Here is a 20,686-nt window from a genome sequence, read left to right as displayed (position 1 = left end):
AAGATTTGTGTGTGGGTGAATATGGCATTTATAATATGGGGTTGTAGTATTTATACTTTAGCTGAAAGTAAATTTGATGTATATACTCTAAAAATGGTTACAATTGTTATACACACTCTGCAGATGGTTAAGGTACTTATGAACTGACTGAAGATTAATATGATGTTACTCTGATTGAAGGTGATGTTGATTTTTATACTTTTAAGTTAATTTTTTTTTAACCCAGCCTGTGGATAAGTATTGAGTTTACAGGCTGAGTAGAGCTTAGAACAGCATTGGTATATGCATGGGGTGGAAATGATGTTTAGGTGATGATTGACAGTGGATTGTATTGATACTCAGACCAAAGGTGAATATGTGTTTTAAAAACTTGAGAGTTATATGAAGATTGGGATCAAATAATGTGGTACTTATTCTCTGTGGAGGTCTTTGGTTGTCATACCCCAACTGATATTGTTAATACTTTGGGAATGAATTTAGCATTTATTCTCGAACTGAAAGTTTCTGTAGTCTTTAAATTATGTTTAAGGATGAGCATGATGTTCATACATTTACAGAAGTTGATCTTTTGAGAGGTGTTTCTCAGCTGAGAGTGAATAATACATGTTCTGACATACAGAAATATGCAGACATTACAACAGGGGAACAGGTCAATTAGCTCAATCAGTCTTTCTTGATTTACAGTCACAAGCAAGGGAATAGTCCCTTCATTCACCTCTCCATCATTCACCATCCAAACTTTCACAGAAAAAGTCCTGCACCATTAATGGGCATACATGTGTGTAGGTACAGCGTTCAAAATTCTCATCATTAAAAACAGGACACACTACTTCAGGGACATCCTCAATATTGCCAGTTGTCTGTATCACATTGCTTTTTACATCTAAGTGGAAACATGGAAATAGGAACCCATCAAGAAACCACTGTGAACATGTACTGTCAGATGTGGTACTTACTTTGTGCTTTCCAAGGTTGAACTATAATTCAACATCCTTACTTTAATTGTTCTTTATTCGATATGCTGTTTTAATGCATTACTGTACAATTTTCCTTCTACACATTATTTAAACTGTAAATATATCTGACAAAATAAATTCAAAATGTTTATTTTGATTTGCCATCTTCTGCTTTCTGTCTCTGAAACTTGTAGTACAAAGCAATAAACATCCAATGTTAGTGATTTGCCATGAATTATAGTTTATTGTTCCAATTGAGCATTCTATTTAGTACATTTGGTGAATAGTGATGTAGTAATTGGATCTTAGGAAAACTGCCATCTTACAGTAAGCACCAGAGAAAATGTTGAAGGATAAATCTGAACTGTAACACTTATGCTAGTTTTTATTTTAACTAAGATCTTAACTACAAAATAGATAATTTTGAGGTAGCCTTCAATGTACATTATTATATTATTGCTATTATTTGTAATTATTTTTAAATGTATGACAATTACCTATTCAAGTCTATTAAATATTTCTATAGCAAGCAATGAGGATTATGTAGCAGAACATAGCCTTAACCATTTACATGGTGCCATTTGAAAGACAATCAAAATGAAGAAATGGGATTTTTTTTATCAGAATAGTTTTTGTCAATTGAGTTTGTTTTGCTATTGAAAACTTAGTTTTTGGAATTAATCTAACAACACCATCTTTTCACTACAGCTGTGGCCAATAGATACGTGTTGACAGTACATTACACACTATTTTTTCCTTAATAATTTATTTAATCAAAAAAACTTTATCAAGGCAATCTTATATGAAACTATTCCAGTATTCACGTTCCAGGCAGCAATTTTCCTTAATTACCATAAACGCAAAGCAAATATTGCAGACAATGCAAGTCTTTTTTCTGTCATGACTTCCTGACCTTGGTTACATCACCACACCTATAAAAGGAGGCAAACTTGTGTTAGCAGTTACATTACTTGGAATTCGTTTAATTCTATTTCATAAATATTTATGATTAGGAAGCATTTTTTCTCACCCACTTCTGTTATTTTTGTTTCTTTTGATAATAACTATTTATATAAATTATTAGTGAACTAAATTGACATTGAAATGTAGCTAGCCACCCTGTAACTGATCCAAACAAGTGCTCTTCAAGTTCTTACATTCTTGACTATTGCTGAAAAAATACACATTTTGGCACTCATCAATACAACTTGCAAGAAATATGAAAGTAAAGGGAAATTTCTTGCAAATTGTCCTGATGAGTGCAAGATGAAAATCTTTGACAAATATGTATTTTTTAGCAGTACTCAAGTTCTGAACTAACCAATGACTAGTTATCACATTTTATTTGAATTAAAATAGTTAACCATCACACATAACAAACATACATTAATATTTGTTATAGTTTTTACTAATGGTTGGATCTTTGAAATAGACTTGCAGGTATAAATCCTTCTATTTTCCTTAATTCCATAAAGAAAATTATTCGAACTTTTTGACACCAATAAGACAAATCGGATGTTCAACATCTACCATAGAAAATTCTTTAATAGCTTAGGCAAGAAATAATATTTTGGTTTCATTGTCCGTACTTTTATATTCTTTAACAGCAACATAGAACTCAAATTTTACCAAATGTTTAACTGATGAAAAACAGAGTTAATTAAAATCAGGCTTAAAATAAATCCATAATTTCACAAAAATGCAATTCTTTATTTTAGAATCATAACATGCAAAACACATTTGACACTGAATGATAGAAACAGACCAAGTTAATAATTAGAAATCAACCCTGTTATTTGCAATTTAATTTCTTATTGACTAAATTATTTTGATATTTCACTTCAAACAAATTAAATAAATATCAAAATCAAACAAAACAAATATTTTTTTAAAATTTGTTTTCTGCACATTACAATTTAAATGCATAATTTGAGTATTAATTCAAAGAATATCTTCTCCATTATAAATATAAAAGTATTAAAAGTACCATGTTAACATTCATAAATTTCTAGTAGAAACAAAAATACAAATTCCTCTTGAAGACTATAATAAAACTGTACAAAATGTTCTGTAAACTTTCTCGCAAGTAAATGTCATTCTTAAGCATTGTTGTACGGCAATACAATCTAATGAAATCAGCGTACTGTATATTTTGTGCTTATTGTTGGTGGTGCCTGCACCTTTCTCCTGATGTTTGCATTTGTGTCAAATACTTAAATACATTACAAATGAGTGAAATTTATCTTCTGTGCTTTTAACCATTAAGTACAGACAGTAAATGAATAGAACCAGAATTTTTCTGAGCTGTCTTCAGCAAACCAGTCAAATTTTATAAGATTGTGGTTTACTTTATTCAGTATACATTTTCTTAGAATTACACATGATGCTCGTTTAACTATATTTGAACATTTGTAAGCATATAGGAATTCCCCTCAAAAGACTTAACTCTCAGTCTGCACAGTAATAACAAAAAGGGCTCATCATTTCTCTAACTATACAAAATGAATGCATTTATTTTTACCAAAGTAGCAACTGCAAGAAAAAAATACAATTTTTGCACTTTTCATGAGCAACAGCATGGATTGAGTAATTACCCCTACCACCAACTCTGTGCTCCATTGAAACAAGCGACTGCATCACACACTAAGAGGGGAAAACATGTAATTAAAAAGCAGTATCATTTGGAGGTAGGCATTCAGGTCATACTGGACTTCAAGATGTCACAACGTTATAGAGGGAAAAATAAGTTATTAAAACAAGAGAAATACTTGGAAATGGACATGACCTCCATTTTAGAATGTACTCAACAAGTTGGATCAATCTGTGTCTTTTGTCAGCTTTGTTGGATTTTCCTTTTTTAATCATTTATGGTATGTGAGCATCCTTGGCTGGGCCTGCATTTAACACCTTTCCCAAGTTGCCCTTCAGAGCCATTTCATTTGCAAAGAAAAGCATACACCAGCGTTATACAGGAAATAAATAGAAGCTACATTTTGGAGGTCATGCCTGCAGGTCTGACTTTCAAGCAAACTTGCAGGGAAATGATGAACTTGGTATCCCAGTGTGCAACCATCTGGCTAGTGCAGAAAAGAAGGATACAGAAATCAGACACCACTCTCATCGAGCACAACGCAGTATGAAGGGCCCACATGCCACGCACCTCTGCTCAGTCCCTTCCCCCGCCCCCCCTCCGCTGGCACGTGCGCGGGTATCGAAAGGCGGTGACGTTAACATCGTGCTCATTGGCCGGCGGCGGCAGGACGGCGATTGTGATGTCATCCAGGGGGGCGGGGCAGAGGTGGGGAACACTGGGCGGGGATTGGGCGGGAGCCGCGCGATGGAACGTCGGGGTTGCTCCGGTGAAGGCTGCGCGCTGGATACACAGCCGGAGTATCAATCAAGTCGACAGGATCCCGCGCAGGCGCTGCTCGGGTTCCTCTCCCTTTCCCTCTCTCTCTGGTGCTGGCTGTTGTCGCATACAGAGGGAGCCCCAGTGCATCAAGAGGCAGACGAAGCTCATTCGCCAGAACAGTCATATCAGCAACACATACACATACACACATATAGACAGACATGGAGCTCCTCTGCATGGAAAATGCCCCTAGAATCCATCGAGCTTTCCCGGACCCTACCCTCCTCGCTGACCATCGAGTCCTGCAAAACCTGCTGCACACTGAAGACAGATACATCCCCAGGACTTCTTATTTCAAATGTGTACAGAAAGAAATCGAACCCCACATGAGAAAAATGGTTGCATTTTGGATGCTAGAGGTAAAAAAACATTTTAAGGCAAAGAAAAATAGGCGAGCATTCTTCAAGATGCAGTATTATTCATGCCTGCCTGTCTCAGGAGCATTTGCAAAAGTATTTGGGCTGGGAATCTGTGTCGGTGTCACCTACTTAATTTTATCTTTAAAAAATTTTTTTCAAAGAAGCTATTTATAAATGTTGCCTCTGAAAAAGCATATTGGGGGAAAAAGGTGTCGCTTTTGTACTAACTGCGTGCAAGTTTAACAAGCTTTCTTTCCCACCCCCGATTGCAGAGAACTTCTTGGAATCGAATGCAAAATTGTGCTTATTTTTTAAAATATTTTCTCTCGCAAAATTTATAAAGAACTGATGATGGCTGATAAACAACATGCTGTCGCCATGTTGACTCGACTTCAAAAAAAAACTTTTTCTTGCGTTTCTGTGTTGGGTTCATCAAAAGTCGCTTTGGCTTTATTAATAAGAGAGTCAGTAACTGCAGGGTTATTAATGGGTGTTTAAGATGTTGCACTTTTTATTCTCCGTCTCACAAGTTGTCCTTTGCACTGAGTCCGCTGGATCTTAACTCCTGGACTCTTAATGGTTGGTGCAGAGAGCGAGTTAGACCACCCAAAATTCTTGCATTATACCTTAAATTTCGTCCGTCCAGCAAAACAGTTTGTTGTCAGTTCCTGACCCCAATTAAACTTCAGGATTTTTTGTTTATTTACATGTAAAAATTATCGCTGGCGGCGCAACTGTCTAATTTTCCCGATTTTTTGAAACTTTACTGCGAACAAAAGGTAACTCTGCTGGCAGCCACGCGATATTTTTTATTTAATTTAATTTTAATATTTTAGAAAATCCACAGTCGTCGGGGGCAGAAAGAGGCTGTCGCCCAGAAATGTTAAATCTTGTAAAAAGCGATTTTTGAGCAGAAACTTGGCGTGTAGGAAAGGTCGGAAAAGGGTAGTGTTTTTGACTTGTTTTGCAAATTGCTGGGGCTGTCGGTTCAGTTTGCAGTACTTTAAAGAAAATGCGTGCGATCTGTAATGATTTTGTCTTTTATGATCGAATGGATATTTGGGCTGATCTCCCCTACTTCTCGCCGTTTTTTGCCCCATTCTAGGTATGCGAAGAGCAAAAATGCGAAGAGGAAGTCTTTCTGTTGGCTATGAATTATCTGGATAGATTTTTATCTTCGGTTCCCACTCGAAAATGTCACCTCCAGCTGCTAGGGGCAGTCTGCATGTTCTTAGCATCAAAACTGAAAGAGACGATCCCCCTGACAGCTGAGAAACTCTGCATTTACACAGACAATTCAATCACCCCAGAAGACCTCCTGGTAAATTCACCAATATTTGAGCAATTTGACGCGTTTTGTTTTGTACTTTTTTTTCAAAGAAAAAAGAAAATCTATTGCAGAGCCTTCCTGGGAACGACATGGTCAAAGACGATTATTTTGTAATTCTATTTCATATTTTAATTTTACAAAAAAAATCTTTATGCTCAGGTGCGCAGGAAACTTCACATCCAAGGTAGAAAGTTTCCGACCCCCCGTAAATTGAACCATTTGTGCTGGCGGTGGCTGCAGTTATTGATCAGAATTCAACCCAGGCTCTCACTTATGACTAAGCGTTTGGCGCCCTCTGGTGCAAATTTGCAAAGCCCACCCTAGTTGTACCGAGGTGCTTTCAAATAAAAGTACAGCGATACTAATTTTGCAACCAGTAATTCTTTCCAGTTTGTCCTTTGTTGAGATGTTAGCAATGCAAACATAGCAACAAAAGGTGTAGTATATGCATTGGAGTTTGGACTGCATATTTATGTTTTATAACCATTTTATAATGTGTAACAATTCATCGTAATAAGGATGAAAATTGTTTAAGATATGTCCAGTGTTGTGAACTTTGAGCTGATCAAAGTTTGCGTGCCGACAAATCTGCATTTGCAGGGCTTGAGTTTTACTTCAGGTTCTTATTAGTGATTGTACGAACCACTCTATTTCTTTTCTGGGGCATTTGACGTTTGCAAATTTACATTTTTAAGAAATTGATGGGGTAGCACGCTGTTAAGTCACCGGGCTACACCCGCCACCTGTGTGATTCATCGGGGATAGATGCGGTTGATAGCCTGTTGCATCTGGCTGTGTATAATGCACTACTATGGTAACTGGGTCAGCAGGACCACACAGATACAGTTTCCTCATATTGCATCCTGCAGTTGTGGTGGTTGTCACCATTTTTCTTCTTGTTTCCCTTTAGAGTCTCGCCCCCTTTTTTTAAAATCTCTGTTGCCTTCACACCAGAGCTATTCCTCTGACAGTCTACAGGTCATTCTCAGCCAATTTATAATGGCACAATTCATGTTAATGCTTCAATAAGTTTTCAACCCCAATGCTTCTTACACCAGAAGTTAAACCAAGTTAGAATTAGAAACCAGGAAGAAATGTGCGTTGCTGGATGCTAAAACAGATGTCAGCTGGTGGACCTCCTAATTGCATGAAATGCAAAATTCTGTTTCCAATGCCAAATATCTCAAGATTGCAGTTAGCTGCACGCATGCTGAGCTTTAAGTGTTAATGTAGAGCTTGGCCAAGATGTGATGCTGGATCCTGTGTCAGAGATAAGTGAATAGCAGCTTCTTTCCTTGGACTCCTATCAAAATTCTACACATTTTCAAATTAGAGTGGCAGCTGCTAACTGTGGACCTTCTTATCATCTTCCATGCACTGCTCTTACTGCCATTTATCCATTTTACCCTAGTCTGAGAGCAAAGTAAATTGAGGTAGTTGGCAAACAGAGCAGAGGTGGTGGGAGTCAAAACATTTTTGTGCAGGATTGTAGTTAAGTTATGGAATTCACTGCTGAGGATGGTGGAAACCAGTTCATTCGTAGCCTTTGAAAGTAATGAGGTAAAACTCAAAGGAGACATTAAAGGGATACAGGGAAAAAAGTTAGGGAGTGGAATTAACTGAATTGCTGTTGAAAAGAACCAGCACAGAATGGATGGGCTGAATGCCCAGCATCTCTGTGCTGTAACTCTAATTCTATGTAGATGCTGCCTTGCTGATATACAAGAATAAACAGAAAAAAGACAAGGTCAGACTGTTACTGGATGGGATGCTAAGTAATATGGAATAAATTGAGCTTAGTTGGCTTCTTACCTCTAACGTGGGAGGAAATCATCTATTTTTCTCCATTTCTGATCACAATCCACTGGGAGTGAATTTTGCTTGAGAGCTCCCTAATTCTAGTTCTGTTGTTCAGTTTACTGCTGATAATATTGCAGGATTTGTATGATGACGGTTAACTTTGGAGTGGTAAATTGTTTCCCAACAATACCTAAGTTGGGAATCATGGCCTCAGTTTCCATTCACACTCTTCTCAGTCATTGCTGTTCCTTGGGATGCTGATTTGGATCATTTCCAATCGTAAGAGCACTTTGAAAGTCTGAAGTCCACATTCTCACCCCGGGCTGCAAGAATGAGAATGATCCAATTTTGTTTTCTCTTTGTAACTTTTTTCCTCATTTCACTGGGGACTCTGAACAGCGCACTCTTCCTAGACAGTTGCCAATATTACTTTGCAAACAGCTGCTAAAGGGTGTGCAAGAACTCATTGCCTTACTCACAACTGAATTTTTGTTTCTTTGTTTTGAGGAAGCAATTTTCTCCATGACTGAGCAAATTCTGAAGAACTGAGAGTTGTAAACTGGAGGTATAAAGTTTTTTTTGGTCACCCTATAGTGTGTGTATATAGTTCTTCGAATCAGTATTAGTTAATTTTAAAGTATTGACCCACACTCGTCTCCATAATGTGTAAAGGCTATTAAAGGCATTGGTCGTGATGCAAAAAAAATTAATGAGTCATCAGAATTGAGAGAATACTGCTATGACAAAGCATTTACAGAGTTGAGTGTCTTTTCTGTACAAAAGAGATAGTTGAGGAAGGTGATCTCACAGAAGTCTGAAGCATATGAAAGCGTTTGATAGGGTACATGTAGAGAAGATATTATCGCATGAGAGAAACCCAAGATTCGGTTTCATAGCTAAAAGGTGGTCATTTGTAAGTTCGATAGAAAATTCAGAAAAAATGTCTTGACTTGGGAGAATAGCTAGAACGACGAATTAAGTACTATGATTAGTTGAAGTGAATAGGAAAAATGGATTTATGGGAAGTGGAATAAATTGGAGGTGAAAGAAGTAGTGTTGTGCTGATTGGCTTAGATGATGGCTAATGAGAGGTATGTACAGAGTATAAGCAGCAACATGGACCGGTTGATCCAAATGATCTTTTCCTGAGGCTTACCTTCTGCATTGTTCGATTGTAGAAGTACTTGCAGATGATGAGAGAGACATCTTGTGGTTAAGCTAAGGCACTGCCTGCCATCAGGAGTTACAGTCATCATTGGGTACTATCTCTTCCTTTTAGATCTCTGAGGAAATAGGAGCAGGAACTTGTATTTACGTAAAGGGTTGTGGGTGTGGCATGTGAGGTCGAATAATTTTAAATCAACACTGATTGGAATGGGTTTTATGGGTTAATCCTGATCTAAATTTAAAATTAATGAGCACAGGAATTTCAGTTCCAATTTTCTTTTTGTAAAGAATCAAATTCTAGTGACAAAGTCAATAAAATATTCTCAAGTGTTAACATTAACTTGTGATCAAGGTGCATTTTAGAGACTTGAACCCATCATCTGAAGCCCTTACTGTTGTCTTGAGGAATTATTTTGGGTCAGACCAATGCTGCTTAGGTATCCATAATGGCCCCCATAGACATAATCTGAGAAGACCCAAGTGTTATCTTGGTGTTTTTAATCAGCATGCATATCTCAGTTATAAAGGTTCTGTGATATAGCAGGGAGGCCATTCACCTATTGAATCCATGTCATATCCCTGCTTCGTATCTCAGTCAATCCAGTCCCACCTGTGTATCTCTGCAGCCTCCACACTTATTTATCTCAATGAGCTATCCAATTTCCTTCTGAAAATGTTGATCCTTTCTGCTTCTACCACTCTTGTAGGCAGACAGCTCCAAATATTCCAATATCATAAAATACGTGATACTTTCATTTATGCCACTTGTGTTTGTTGTGTGGAAATTTGCTACACTTCAAAAGTACTTGATTAGTTGCAAATAATTTGGTACATACTGAGTTTGTGAAGCACCCTGCAAATGCAAGTTTAGTTTCTTACCTAATTCTACATTCAGCATGGCTCTACATTTGTAGAATTCAGCTTGAATAGAAACTGAATTACTTACTCCTACTTTTAGCTTAGAATTATTGTCCAATATGTTCTTCCACATTCTCCCAGTACAAGTACCACCCATTCAAACTTCTATTGGTATACGTTTTTTCAAAAACATCACTGTTCTTTAGTTACTTAGAACAGTAATAACTGATGGGAAAGTTTGTATAATTGCTCCATAATGTATGCAGGAACGACAAGCGTGTCTAAACCAATTTTTATTTGCCAGGTTTTATTCACACTCACTTTTCTTCACTTTCAGTTCTGTGCCCATGTTTATGATGAAATATACTCATGTAAGTCTGTCAACTTGCATTTTGCTCTTTGAATTCACAAATTCTCTCATACTTTGCAAAAACTCATCTGCCATTTCTCAGTAACTGAAATTTCTAACGCCCAAAGTTTAAACTTTTTTTAATAAAATGCACATTTTGGAACAATATGATTAAACTCATCATTTGAATGATCTTGTGTCTTTTATTTTGTTTTTGTCTATCCCAATAGCCAGGGCTTGAATTAAGTTATTTTTGTCCAGAGCTGTAAACTGCAATTGGAGATTGCTGCTGGAGGATGTTCAGTTGTGCCTTGTTCTCAGAATGCTCCAGTGTCAGTTAATTGAATTTTTTTGAGTTTATAACATTCCCTGTTCAAACTCTTCTGGGAAATACACAAAAAAAATTCAAGGACAAGTTTCAAAACCTTCACTGAAGTTAAAATTGTTTTGTTTTCTAATGAGAGAGCTATATGTGAGAGAGGAGACATAAATTAAGTAGCATGAAAAGTTCTGTCATGGGGTGGGGAGGGGAGTCACTTATTTGACTTTTTAAGCCAGCTAATTCAGATGCATGCAAATTGTTGGCAAATAGAACAGTTTACTGCTAGTAGTTTATAACTGTGAAATGTAGGAACAAGAAGAGGCTATTTCATCCCTCAGCGTTTTCATCATTCATTGAGATTATGGTGGATCATTGATTCAGATGTCTAGCTCCTACGAGAGGGATTTGGTGAGTGGAGCTGAGGCATGAGTAAAGATGTGTATTTCTTTTCCAACTTGGTTCCTTTTTTTTGGAAAGCAAAGACTTTAACGTCTCTCTTTGAAAGCAACAAGACACAATGATGGGAGGCAACTAGGTTGGTTGCGGCTTTTGATCCTTCATTCATGCTCAGTAGGAGAACAAGACGTCACATGAAGATAAATGGGTGAGGTAGGTAGCTCCAAAGGGTGGAAGCAAGTGAGATGGTGTTGGGAAAGGTGCTTGTACAGACCCACAACTGGAGGAGCTAAAGGACATAACCTGAGGAAGCAGGGGCAAGTGAGAGAAAGTGCAATAGGTGTACAGAGCAAGGCAGACCGGTTTCTTGCGTCACTGGATTTTTGATTGTTTTGAGAAAAAGCAAGTTGGGTCTTGGACTAAGCAAAAAGAAGGCTTCAAATCATAATGTTGAACAAGGTGGGTGGCACCCTGAGTGCAGTAGGATTGAGAGGTGCTGGAGCCGTCCATGTTCTTGCAGCCTCTGGCCCATTTGCAGCCTTTTAGTTGTTGGCTCCCTTCAGCATTGCACCTTGCAATATCACCCATCTGAAAGGAAATAGGAATCACAAAGGGGCAAAATGAAATATGTAGGAGGAGGGTTTCCTTTCTTTAAAAAAAGGAACTGAAAAACAGCAGTACAAAGACATCAGGAGCCAGTAAGACTGCAGATTCTCCATCTTACCATGGGAAGCCAACTAGCACGTTAAAATGCTGCACACTTTCTCTAATTTTAGGATTTTAAAATATTTTTATATCTCACCATTTACAAATAGAAGCTGGTTATGTAAGCATTTAGTGTCATTTTGAAGGCTTTTTAAAATTAATTTATATTAAGCAATTTAAATGTGTCAGCAAGTTTAGTGCAAGAATTTGAATAATCAGTTAGCGGAATTAAGAAATGTTGAATTAAAAGTGGCAGTGTTGCTCTGTAAACCCTTAACCACTCCCTAGTGAAATGGATTGTTCCCTGCTTTTGATTTGCCCAGCCTACCCCATTCAAACACCGAATTGCTGAGCCTTTCCAGGGTTAGACTGAATTTTTAACCGCACCTGTCTGCTTTATTGCCCTGTTGATTTTGTTTCCTAACCTGCCAGCATCTCGGCTGCATATCTATCTTGTCTCCCTTCCAAATCCCAAATTCTGTCGTGGGGTTGTGGTGCAGGTGGGGAAGAGAGGTCAGTTATTGTCACTGATGCAGCAGAAAGACTTTGTGTGATACTCAACAGACATTAGAAGGGATGACCAAAAGCGTCTGTGTTGGGTAGGTCTTTACAAGGACACAGAGGTGGGATGCTTTTGCATGAAGTGAGACTAGGGAAGTTGATAGCGCAGCTGCTATTGGTGAATCACAGACATGAGGGGTTATATGGGTCTCGGTTCCAGAAGTGTTCACAGGGGTCTCTGGCGGCACAGTCCTAGTGTCCCTACCTCCGAGCTAGGAGCTTTTGGTTCAGCCTCAGCTGCTCCAAAGGTGTATCAAAGCATCTGCAAACAGGTTGATTCAGACATATCCAGAAGAATTCAGAAAATGGAAAGGTACACCATGGAGGGGTTCAAATTTGAGACAAAACAATAGTGAGAGTCTTGGGAAGAGTGTGAAAGCAAATGATGACTTGGCTTGTGACAGGATAGAGGTGGCAGAGCTTTGGACGAGCTGAAGTTTACTGCTCCTTTTGCTGGATAGGAGTCCACGCTAGGAGGAGTAATCCTAGTCTGATTTGAAAAAAGTACCTGTCAGCTTTGGTGCATATTAACTCTGAGGTAGGTAATGATTTGAGAGACACGTAAACAAATTTTTGTAATAAGTTTAAGGAGTGGGCCGGAATTAAGGGAATGGAAGCTCACCCCAGAACAAACAAGACATCGATATTTCAAACATTCCTGTTCAACCTATAATGGTTAGCAGTGAGAGAGAACCAAATTCCATTCAGCACGCTTCATGATTTCTCTAAGTTCTTGATAGCCAAGAATGTGCTTTTGAAGTGTTGTCACTGTTGTAAGAAAAACAGCAGCCAATTTTTAAGCACCAAGTCCCAGAAATAGCAAAAAGTAACTGTTTAGTCTGTTATGGTGTTAGTTAAAAGAATAGTCATTGAGAGTGTATGTATTGTGGCAAGAGCTAAAGATGCTGCCTTTAGTCTTCAAAGATAGCTGTAGAAGGTTATGCCCCACCCAGGACTGCTTGTCTAAAATCCGATCTTGATGGTGCAGAGTGTGTGGAGAGTTCAAGTTGTAGGGCAGAAACTTTGGCATGTGGAAGCTGAGAGATCACAGAAAAAAGACCGACCACTTTTAACAGTGTGAGTGAGATGCACAAAAACAGACAGATGGTGCTCATAGATCATACGAGGGACAGATGGATGCAGCAGATTATAAACAGTTGTGCAAGAAGGTGCATGTTGAAGGGAGATGATGGCATTGATTTGAGAATGACGGGAAATAGGTGCAGAAGCACTAGGAAATGTCAACACAATGTGAATAACTTAGGTTAAAAATACAACTTGTGTATCAAGCTGCAAACTTCTAAAACTTGTGAATCTTCAGCACAAATGCAATTTTGGTACAGGAAAAAAAACGTAGATGCTTTGCAGAAGCGTCATTATTTACTGAATTTGCTCACAGACTAAGCCAGTAGTCCATTTTGGGAATTTTGTAAAGCAGGAGTTTCATGAAACTGGGAGAGAAGTGGGGGGGAAAAAACTCTGGAATAGCTTTCTTTCTCAAAAAGTGCAGTGTCTGAATTTAAATCAGATATAGCACTCATGCTATGGTCTCGCCTTTCATGGGTGTTTGTAACTGCCTTCCTGCTTGTCGAGAATAGAACATGCAAACATGTATTCAACACCTCGTATGTAAACTGCATCTTAAAGCAATGTTTAGTTAACTTGGTGAGTATCATCATATACGGCTGAACGTATTTCTAGTATCCAGCCTGCAGGAGCTTTGAGATACAAGCTGACTTCCACAGCACTTATTCCAAGATAAGGTTCTATATCAAAGCATGTCCTTCCTCCTTCGTTTTGTTTCCTCACTGAATTCTTGCTTTTTAAAAAAATATAAATAGACATAGCAGTGTTGTAAACAATTTGCAAGCAATTTGAAATCTGTTTTCTGGTAAGTATGCAAGGAACGGACTCTCGCTTTGTGTGCATTTAGTGCCTGGGAAAACTGCCACGCTCTGCACAGACCGATAATGATGGCATTTCAGTTCCTTGAAGCAGAGTTTGCTTTCTGTGTTATAAAGTTGCATTTGTTCTCAAGACACTTAGTGGGGATGATCTGGCAGAGGCTTGACTCCTCCATCTGCCCAATGAAGTGAAAGTGCACCATGGTGAATGCATTCTGACTGTGCAAAGTATTTGGAAATGCGAGTCCTGGTCCAGTGTATGATTTATTGCTGGTCAGCTGGTGCTTTTGGTATAAACTCCTTAACCTCTGGTATTCTATCAATCTTAACGATCCTTGTTTCTCCTTTAGCCTGATGAGCACTGTCCTGTGGAGTATCTTGGAATATTTTCCTTTGTGAAAAGAGCTGTAATAAATGCATTCAGAGATAGTAGGAACTGCAGGTGCTGGAGAATCTGAGACAACAAGGTGTGGAGCTGGATGAACACAGCAGGCCAAGCAGCATCAGAGGAGCAGGAAAGCTGATGTTTCAGGCCTAGACTGTTCTTCAGAAATGAAGAAGGTTTTCTGAAGAATGGTCTAGGCCCGAAATGTCAGCTTTCCTGCTCCTCTGATGCTGCTTGGCCTGCTGTGTTCATCCAGTTCTACACCTCGTTAACTCTGTAGTAAATGCAACCTGTTTTCGTCCAGTTGCTGCCCAAGGTTTGACTAATTTTACTTTCTGGAGACTGAATAGTTTGGGTATCAGTAATATGAACTAATGCAGCCATTGTTGATCTCCCTTTTCTGCGAGAGTAGAATTTGCGTAAAGCATTTGCTCTTTTATGGATGGCATGCAAGCAATCATTAGCATCTTAATCATTTTACAATTCTGTTGGCTGACCAGAGTGAAACTTGACAGACTGTTAGCTTTAACTGTTCACCATTTGCCTTCAAGGAGAAACCGAACGAATTGGCTTTTTGTATCATTGCTGCTATGTTGTGCTCCTTTTCCCATAACTTGGCGGATTATAATTTGTTGACTTTGGAAATTCTTCTTGATAATTTAAATTTAAATTAAATTTATTGGCAGACTTGCCTCTTATTGGCATTTAGTCTAGAAAATAATTGCAGAAATGCAGCAAATGTATTCTGATTCACTAGTGGAGTATTCTGTGCAAGTTCAGTAGCGAAAGCTTTTGTTTTGTTCCAATACTGAAATGGGTGCCATTTCTAGAGCACAGCACATTGTGTAATACAGGTGAATTATTTACTCCTTTGCCTTCAGTTTTTCTCACTACCCTGTAGTTTTTACATCCCAGTCATAAAATGTTGTGTCTGCAGATGCCAGCAATCCTTGTGGATACTGGTTTTGTATCCACAGACTGATGAGAAATGTCAGCACTGTTCTATTCTATTCACGTGTTTGACTTAATTAAAATTCTTGCCTATTAATTGTTAGTACAGGTGCTCGGTTCCTGTGTGGTCTGACACAATCCAGCAGCGTGGCTCCACACGAGTCACTGCTGTGATTCAATTGGTCCCATGAGACATCAGAGTGCTGATAGTAAAGGCAAGGTCATAGTACAAACCAAGGCTTCTTGCTAACTGTTAGTGACAAAAAAGTAATCCTGTCTGGGTATTCATGTGGTGAAAATAAACTTGCCTTGTGGTGTAGGGTATCCTGTATGAATGCTAACATGGGATTATCACTTTAAATTCACTGACAGGCATCCAGTCTATCTGTCTGCTCTAGCGGAGTGGACAACACTTAAAAGGAATCCCTGGGTGCCCTGAGGAACACTTATGATGCATACATGTAAGGTGTGGCTGCACTTCGATATACACTAGGCTAAGTGTAGGCAGCAGTTTTTCTTAAGTATTTTCGGGAAGTGAAATCGTTGTACCAGGTGGTTCGTCACCTTCTCGAGGATAGCTGCGGAGGGGTAACAAATGCTGTTTGTCCTTGCCAACAAGGGTTGGATTGCCATGAATTAACTTAGAGAAAACTGACCCACCTCACTGAATTAAAGGCCATGCAAACTGCAGAAGAACAAACAACTTGTACATGCAACTCAGAATCAGAGCAGGTTTTAAAAAGTTGACTGCATTTGTGAAAGGAAAGGATCAAAGCAAGAATTACAGGGCGCCATCTGATTGATGCATCAGAACATATTTAAAATTTTCACACACCATTGTGTGTGCATGAGCCCAATAAGGGAAAATGTGAAATATAATTTCTTCTGTTCTAATGACCTTGGAACACATCATCCCTCAGATTCTTCTATGGATGTTGCAGCATCACAGAGGACTTCTCTCAACAGATGATCTGCTCAAGTCCAGATGAATTCCATTTGATGTTGGTAACTTCATCCCATTCGTTTTGAAGTATACATCTTTTCATTCTCCAAGAGAGTTACCACGCTGAAGAAAATGCCATGTCATTTGTATATAAGATCTTCATTCCTTTCATCGTGTGAATTATGCAGTGTTGTAATTCCCAATTTGCACTGCGTTTTGTTGCCCATTGCAGTGCATCTCATGTTCCAGAAAAAGTTCTTTCAACTTTGGGCTGTGCAGGGGTGGCCAAGGAGACTTTGTAATTTGTGCAATTTTTCCTGTTTCCTGAATGAAAGAACTATATCAGTGAAAGTGAAAAGCACGTTATTGAGAGTTCACAACGAATTTCGCTTTCAGAGTTTATGCCCGAGTCTTTGTCAGCTGGACTCAATGTAGACTTCGGTCTCTTCTGTGCTACCTTTTCTTCTGGAAAGAGCACCAATGTGGGAGCAACACCCATTTCTATGTAGTGTGCTGCCAGCATTTTCCTTTGACAAGGAACTGACTTGCATATAACTAACGTGGATTTGCTGGCAGTTAATGTTGCCACTCCCTGATCTTTGTGTATCTTAAAACATCGCCTGAACTGCCTTTCTCAATTTGTTTGTCTTTCATCCATTGTACAGTTTTCCACAGTATCTTGCTGCAAATGCTGTTCTTTGAGCCCTATCTTCTTCTTCCCTCTGTCAGTCTCCCTGATCTTCTGTCCCTTAGTTTTTTACTTTCTGGATCTGAATCAGTTAGCCTATGTTTAACCCTGTCCTTGTCTTGCGGTGCCTCCTCTCCTTCCTTTTATGTACCTTTAATTTAGATCCTCTCTGAAGGGTCTAAGCCCGAAACGTCAGCTTTTGTGCTCCTGAGATGCTGCTGGGCCTGCTGTGTTCATCCAGCCTCACATATTATTATCGTCATTGTATCACTGTCTCCTTTGGCTTCTAATCATGTTGACATCTCTACCACTCAAACAGATTTCCCCTTTTAAGGGTGGCTGAAACAAACACAGTGCCACAGTGTGCATCAGAAGATAACAGTGTAAATGGCAGTTCAGAGCATATGCAAATGGATCATATTGGCCAGACATGGGAATAGAGCTGGGTTTTCTAAACTTGGACTACGATGGGAAGAAATGACAGTGGGAGGTGGGATGGCTCTTTTTATTTTCTTTAACATGCATTGGTCTTTGGGTAGAAAGGTTTGCTGATCAAGTCATTCCCTGGTCTGCTATCTGGGAGCTATATAGCAAGAAGAAAAGTGTCTGTCGAGTGGTTATATTGGAAGACAAGATCAGATTGAGAGATTTTTGAATGGTCAAATCGGGTCCGAGGTTTGGGAAGGCTTTCAGTTTGACAAATTAAAATAAAAATAGCATGGCAGTAGTTACCCTGGGCAGCAGTTTCCATGAAGCGGAGATAATTGGAACTGCAGATGCTGGAGAATCCAAGATAACAAAGTGTGAAGCTGGATGAACACAGCAGGCCAACCAGCATCTCTGATGAAGGTCTCAGCCCGAAACGTCAGCTTTTGTGCTCCTGAGACTCTCTTAGTGAAGACATTTGAGAAATTAGCAAGGTCGGCTGCCTGACTTTTGTGTTGTGAGGACTAAGGTGTAGGTATGGATAGCTTAGCTTAGCTTATCGTACTAGTCTTCAGAGCATTCCTGTTGGATAAGCATTTAGTGAGGATGCAAGATGTCATATGAGGCATGTCTAAATCCTGGAGCAGGAAATAATTAAATGTTCTGGCATAAAATCAGTGCAGTTACGAGACTCTCCTTTATATAAAAAGAAAACCCATCTGTACAGAACTTTCAGCAATTGTCTAATAGTTTTTGGCTATCTTTTCTCTTCCTCAGGATTGGGAGATAGTTGTCCTTGGGAAACTGAAGTGGGATCTCTCAGCCGTAACTCCAAATGATTTTATTGAACATATCCTGGGAAAGCTGGCTTTTCCAGTGGACAAGTTGGAGCTTGTTAAGAAACACACTCAAACATTCATTGCCATGTGTGCAACAGGTATTTACTGTTTCACTTTTCTTTAAAATAAAATAAAGGAAATTTACTTCATAAATACAAAGGTTGAGAGCTACTTGTCATTTAAGAGCAGAAGCAATTAATTGTTAGGGGAGGTTATTTCCATGTTTGCATTGTGGACTAAAGTTGCAAATCCTCATAAGTTTGTTACAATTCTAAAATAGAATGATAAATTAACAGTATTACTGGAAGGAGAAAAAGTGCTAACTCTGTATTGTTCTTTGCCTACATTACTAACCTGGGAGGATATCCACCAGAGTGATAGTCATGCCATCTCTAGCAACCGTGTCTTTTTCCAGTTCATTTCCTAATCTTTGCATGAAGTAATTGTAAAGGTGCTCACTGGAGTAAAACTGCTGTGTAGTTTCCAGACTTCCCTTAAGTTGATGTTGGCTTTAATGTATAGGAGGTGTGAGAGCAGATAGACACCATACTGCCTGAAGATCTTATACAGTCAAGAGCGTTGAGCAGTCAACCTTTGCTGATATCCACTATCAGCTTCTGGGAAATGTGTAAAAATGGCTTGCAATAACTTGCTGCTTTCCCTTCCATGCAACAAAAGCATGTCCTCTGTAATTAGCTCAGTTCCCTTCTCCCCAGTAATCTAGTTGAATTTTATCATGTGTCACTTCTTTCTGTGCTCTACCACATATATGTGGGGATGCAGCCAGTTAAAGCTTGTTTGAGCAATCACAAGCCATTAATTACAGACTACATTTGACAGGAAGTCAGATTTTAACTTCGTTTGTTACTGGTGTGGGCTATACGACACATAATTTAACACATTCCAAATACAGAAGCAAACTCAACTTCCACCCAACCCTGCCCCTGCCCCTGCCATTTGTAAATGATTCCACTTTGCCTCTGTCTCTCCTTAGTAAGGGAAATAGAACTTTTTTTAAAAAAAGAATGAAGCCCAAGCAATATAGGGATTTAGTGGACCTCACATAAGTCAGACTGAGGAAGCGAAATCCTGGATTTAGATGGTGGTAATACGTTTTCAATTTCAGGAAGTGTTTAAGCAGTAATAACTCCTGAAATGAAGTCTCTGCCACCTGGTTCACTTTGAGCTCAGCTGATTGGGTTTAAGCCCTGATGTCAGAGCTGGATGCAGTCTTGTTTGACATGATAGTGTCGCTGTGAAAGATGAAGATGTACAGATATTGAACTCTGGGCTTGTCTTCCAGTTCCAGTGGATGTCAGGGATTCTGTGAAAATGTTTGAAAAGAATGGCTTGTTCTGGGCACTGCTCTCATTTTTAGCCTCTGAAATTTTGCTCTCTATACAGTGTAAGTTGACGGTACACAAATGTTTGTGGAATAACTACAAGTCGAGGCTTGTATCTCAATTACTTTAATGAGGCAAGTCAGGTTTTAGAAAATCGTACAATTTTCTTGTATCTGTTTCAGATTTTAATTTTGCCATGTATCCACCTTCGATGATAGCAACAGGAAGCATTTCAGCAGCAATCCGTGGGCTAGGCATCCCATGCCATACCCTTTCAGACGAGTCTTTGACAGAGCTGCTGGCCAAGATTACCTGCACAGAACTGGTGAGTTTGGAGCAGAGTATCGTAAGAGGTGCAGAACTAAAGAATTAACAGACTGTCTAGTTTTCTGTTGACCCATGAGCTGAGTGAAGAAAGTAGGACTAACTTGTCAACAAATATCATACTTTCCTATTTTCTTTTCATAAAAAAAAACTCACTGCCTTTAAGTTTGAAGGTAATCCAGGTAATAGTTCATCAAACTCTTACAGTTACATGAAGGAAGTTGTAGGTAATATTCTAAACCTGCTCACTGCTGGATGCTGTGCTTGTTATTTAAAGTATTGAGGATGACAAATCAAGGCACTCATTTCCAACCCCACCCCCTGAAATAAACTGTTGCAGAACAGACATCAAAATATTGCCTTTTTTAAAATAATTTGCATTTATACAGTACCTTCTTAATTTATTAAAACATCTCATGGTCCGGTCCATCCGCATTACCAAATACATTAGGACACTTGAGCCATGTGAAGATACTAGGACAGTTGACTAACAACTTGGCCAAAGTGTTATGTTGTAAGGACAGTAATAATGGGAATTAATAAATGTGCTTAAGTTAATTATACTTTGTGGTTTCCGTTTTTTTGTTAAGTGAAAACCTTATTTCCCAATTTGTTAAATCCCTCCATAATTCTCATTGAACGTTAGTTTTCCAGTTGTTACCTGAGAT

At 38.8% G+C, this 20,686-nt stretch overlaps 1 protein-coding gene across 1 annotated transcript in view; it reads left to right on the top strand.

The window, feature by feature from the left end:
* Window positions 1-4,354: 4,354 nt before the first annotated feature.
* The window catches only part of ccnd3 (cyclin D3), a 35,974-nt gene continuing 19,642 nt past the window's right edge, over window positions 4,355-20,686 (top strand). Inside the window, exons 1-4 of the mRNA XM_048553130.2 lie at window positions 4,355-4,727; window positions 5,833-6,048; window positions 18,290-18,449; window positions 19,877-20,019. Coding sequence (XP_048409087.1) covers window positions 4,530-4,727; window positions 5,833-6,048; window positions 18,290-18,449; window positions 19,877-20,019 — 717 coding nt within the window. The 5' untranslated portion in view covers window positions 4,355-4,529. The remainder of the gene's footprint in view (window positions 4,728-5,832; window positions 6,049-18,289; window positions 18,450-19,876; window positions 20,020-20,686) is intronic.

The sequence above is a fragment of the Stegostoma tigrinum genome, chromosome 21 (assembly GCF_030684315.1).
Source record: "Stegostoma tigrinum isolate sSteTig4 chromosome 21, sSteTig4.hap1, whole genome shotgun sequence".
Taxonomy (NCBI): domain Eukaryota; kingdom Metazoa; phylum Chordata; class Chondrichthyes; order Orectolobiformes; family Stegostomatidae; genus Stegostoma; species Stegostoma tigrinum.
Note: the sequence above shows the minus strand (reverse complement) of the source record. Positions and strands in the feature narration are given on the sequence as shown.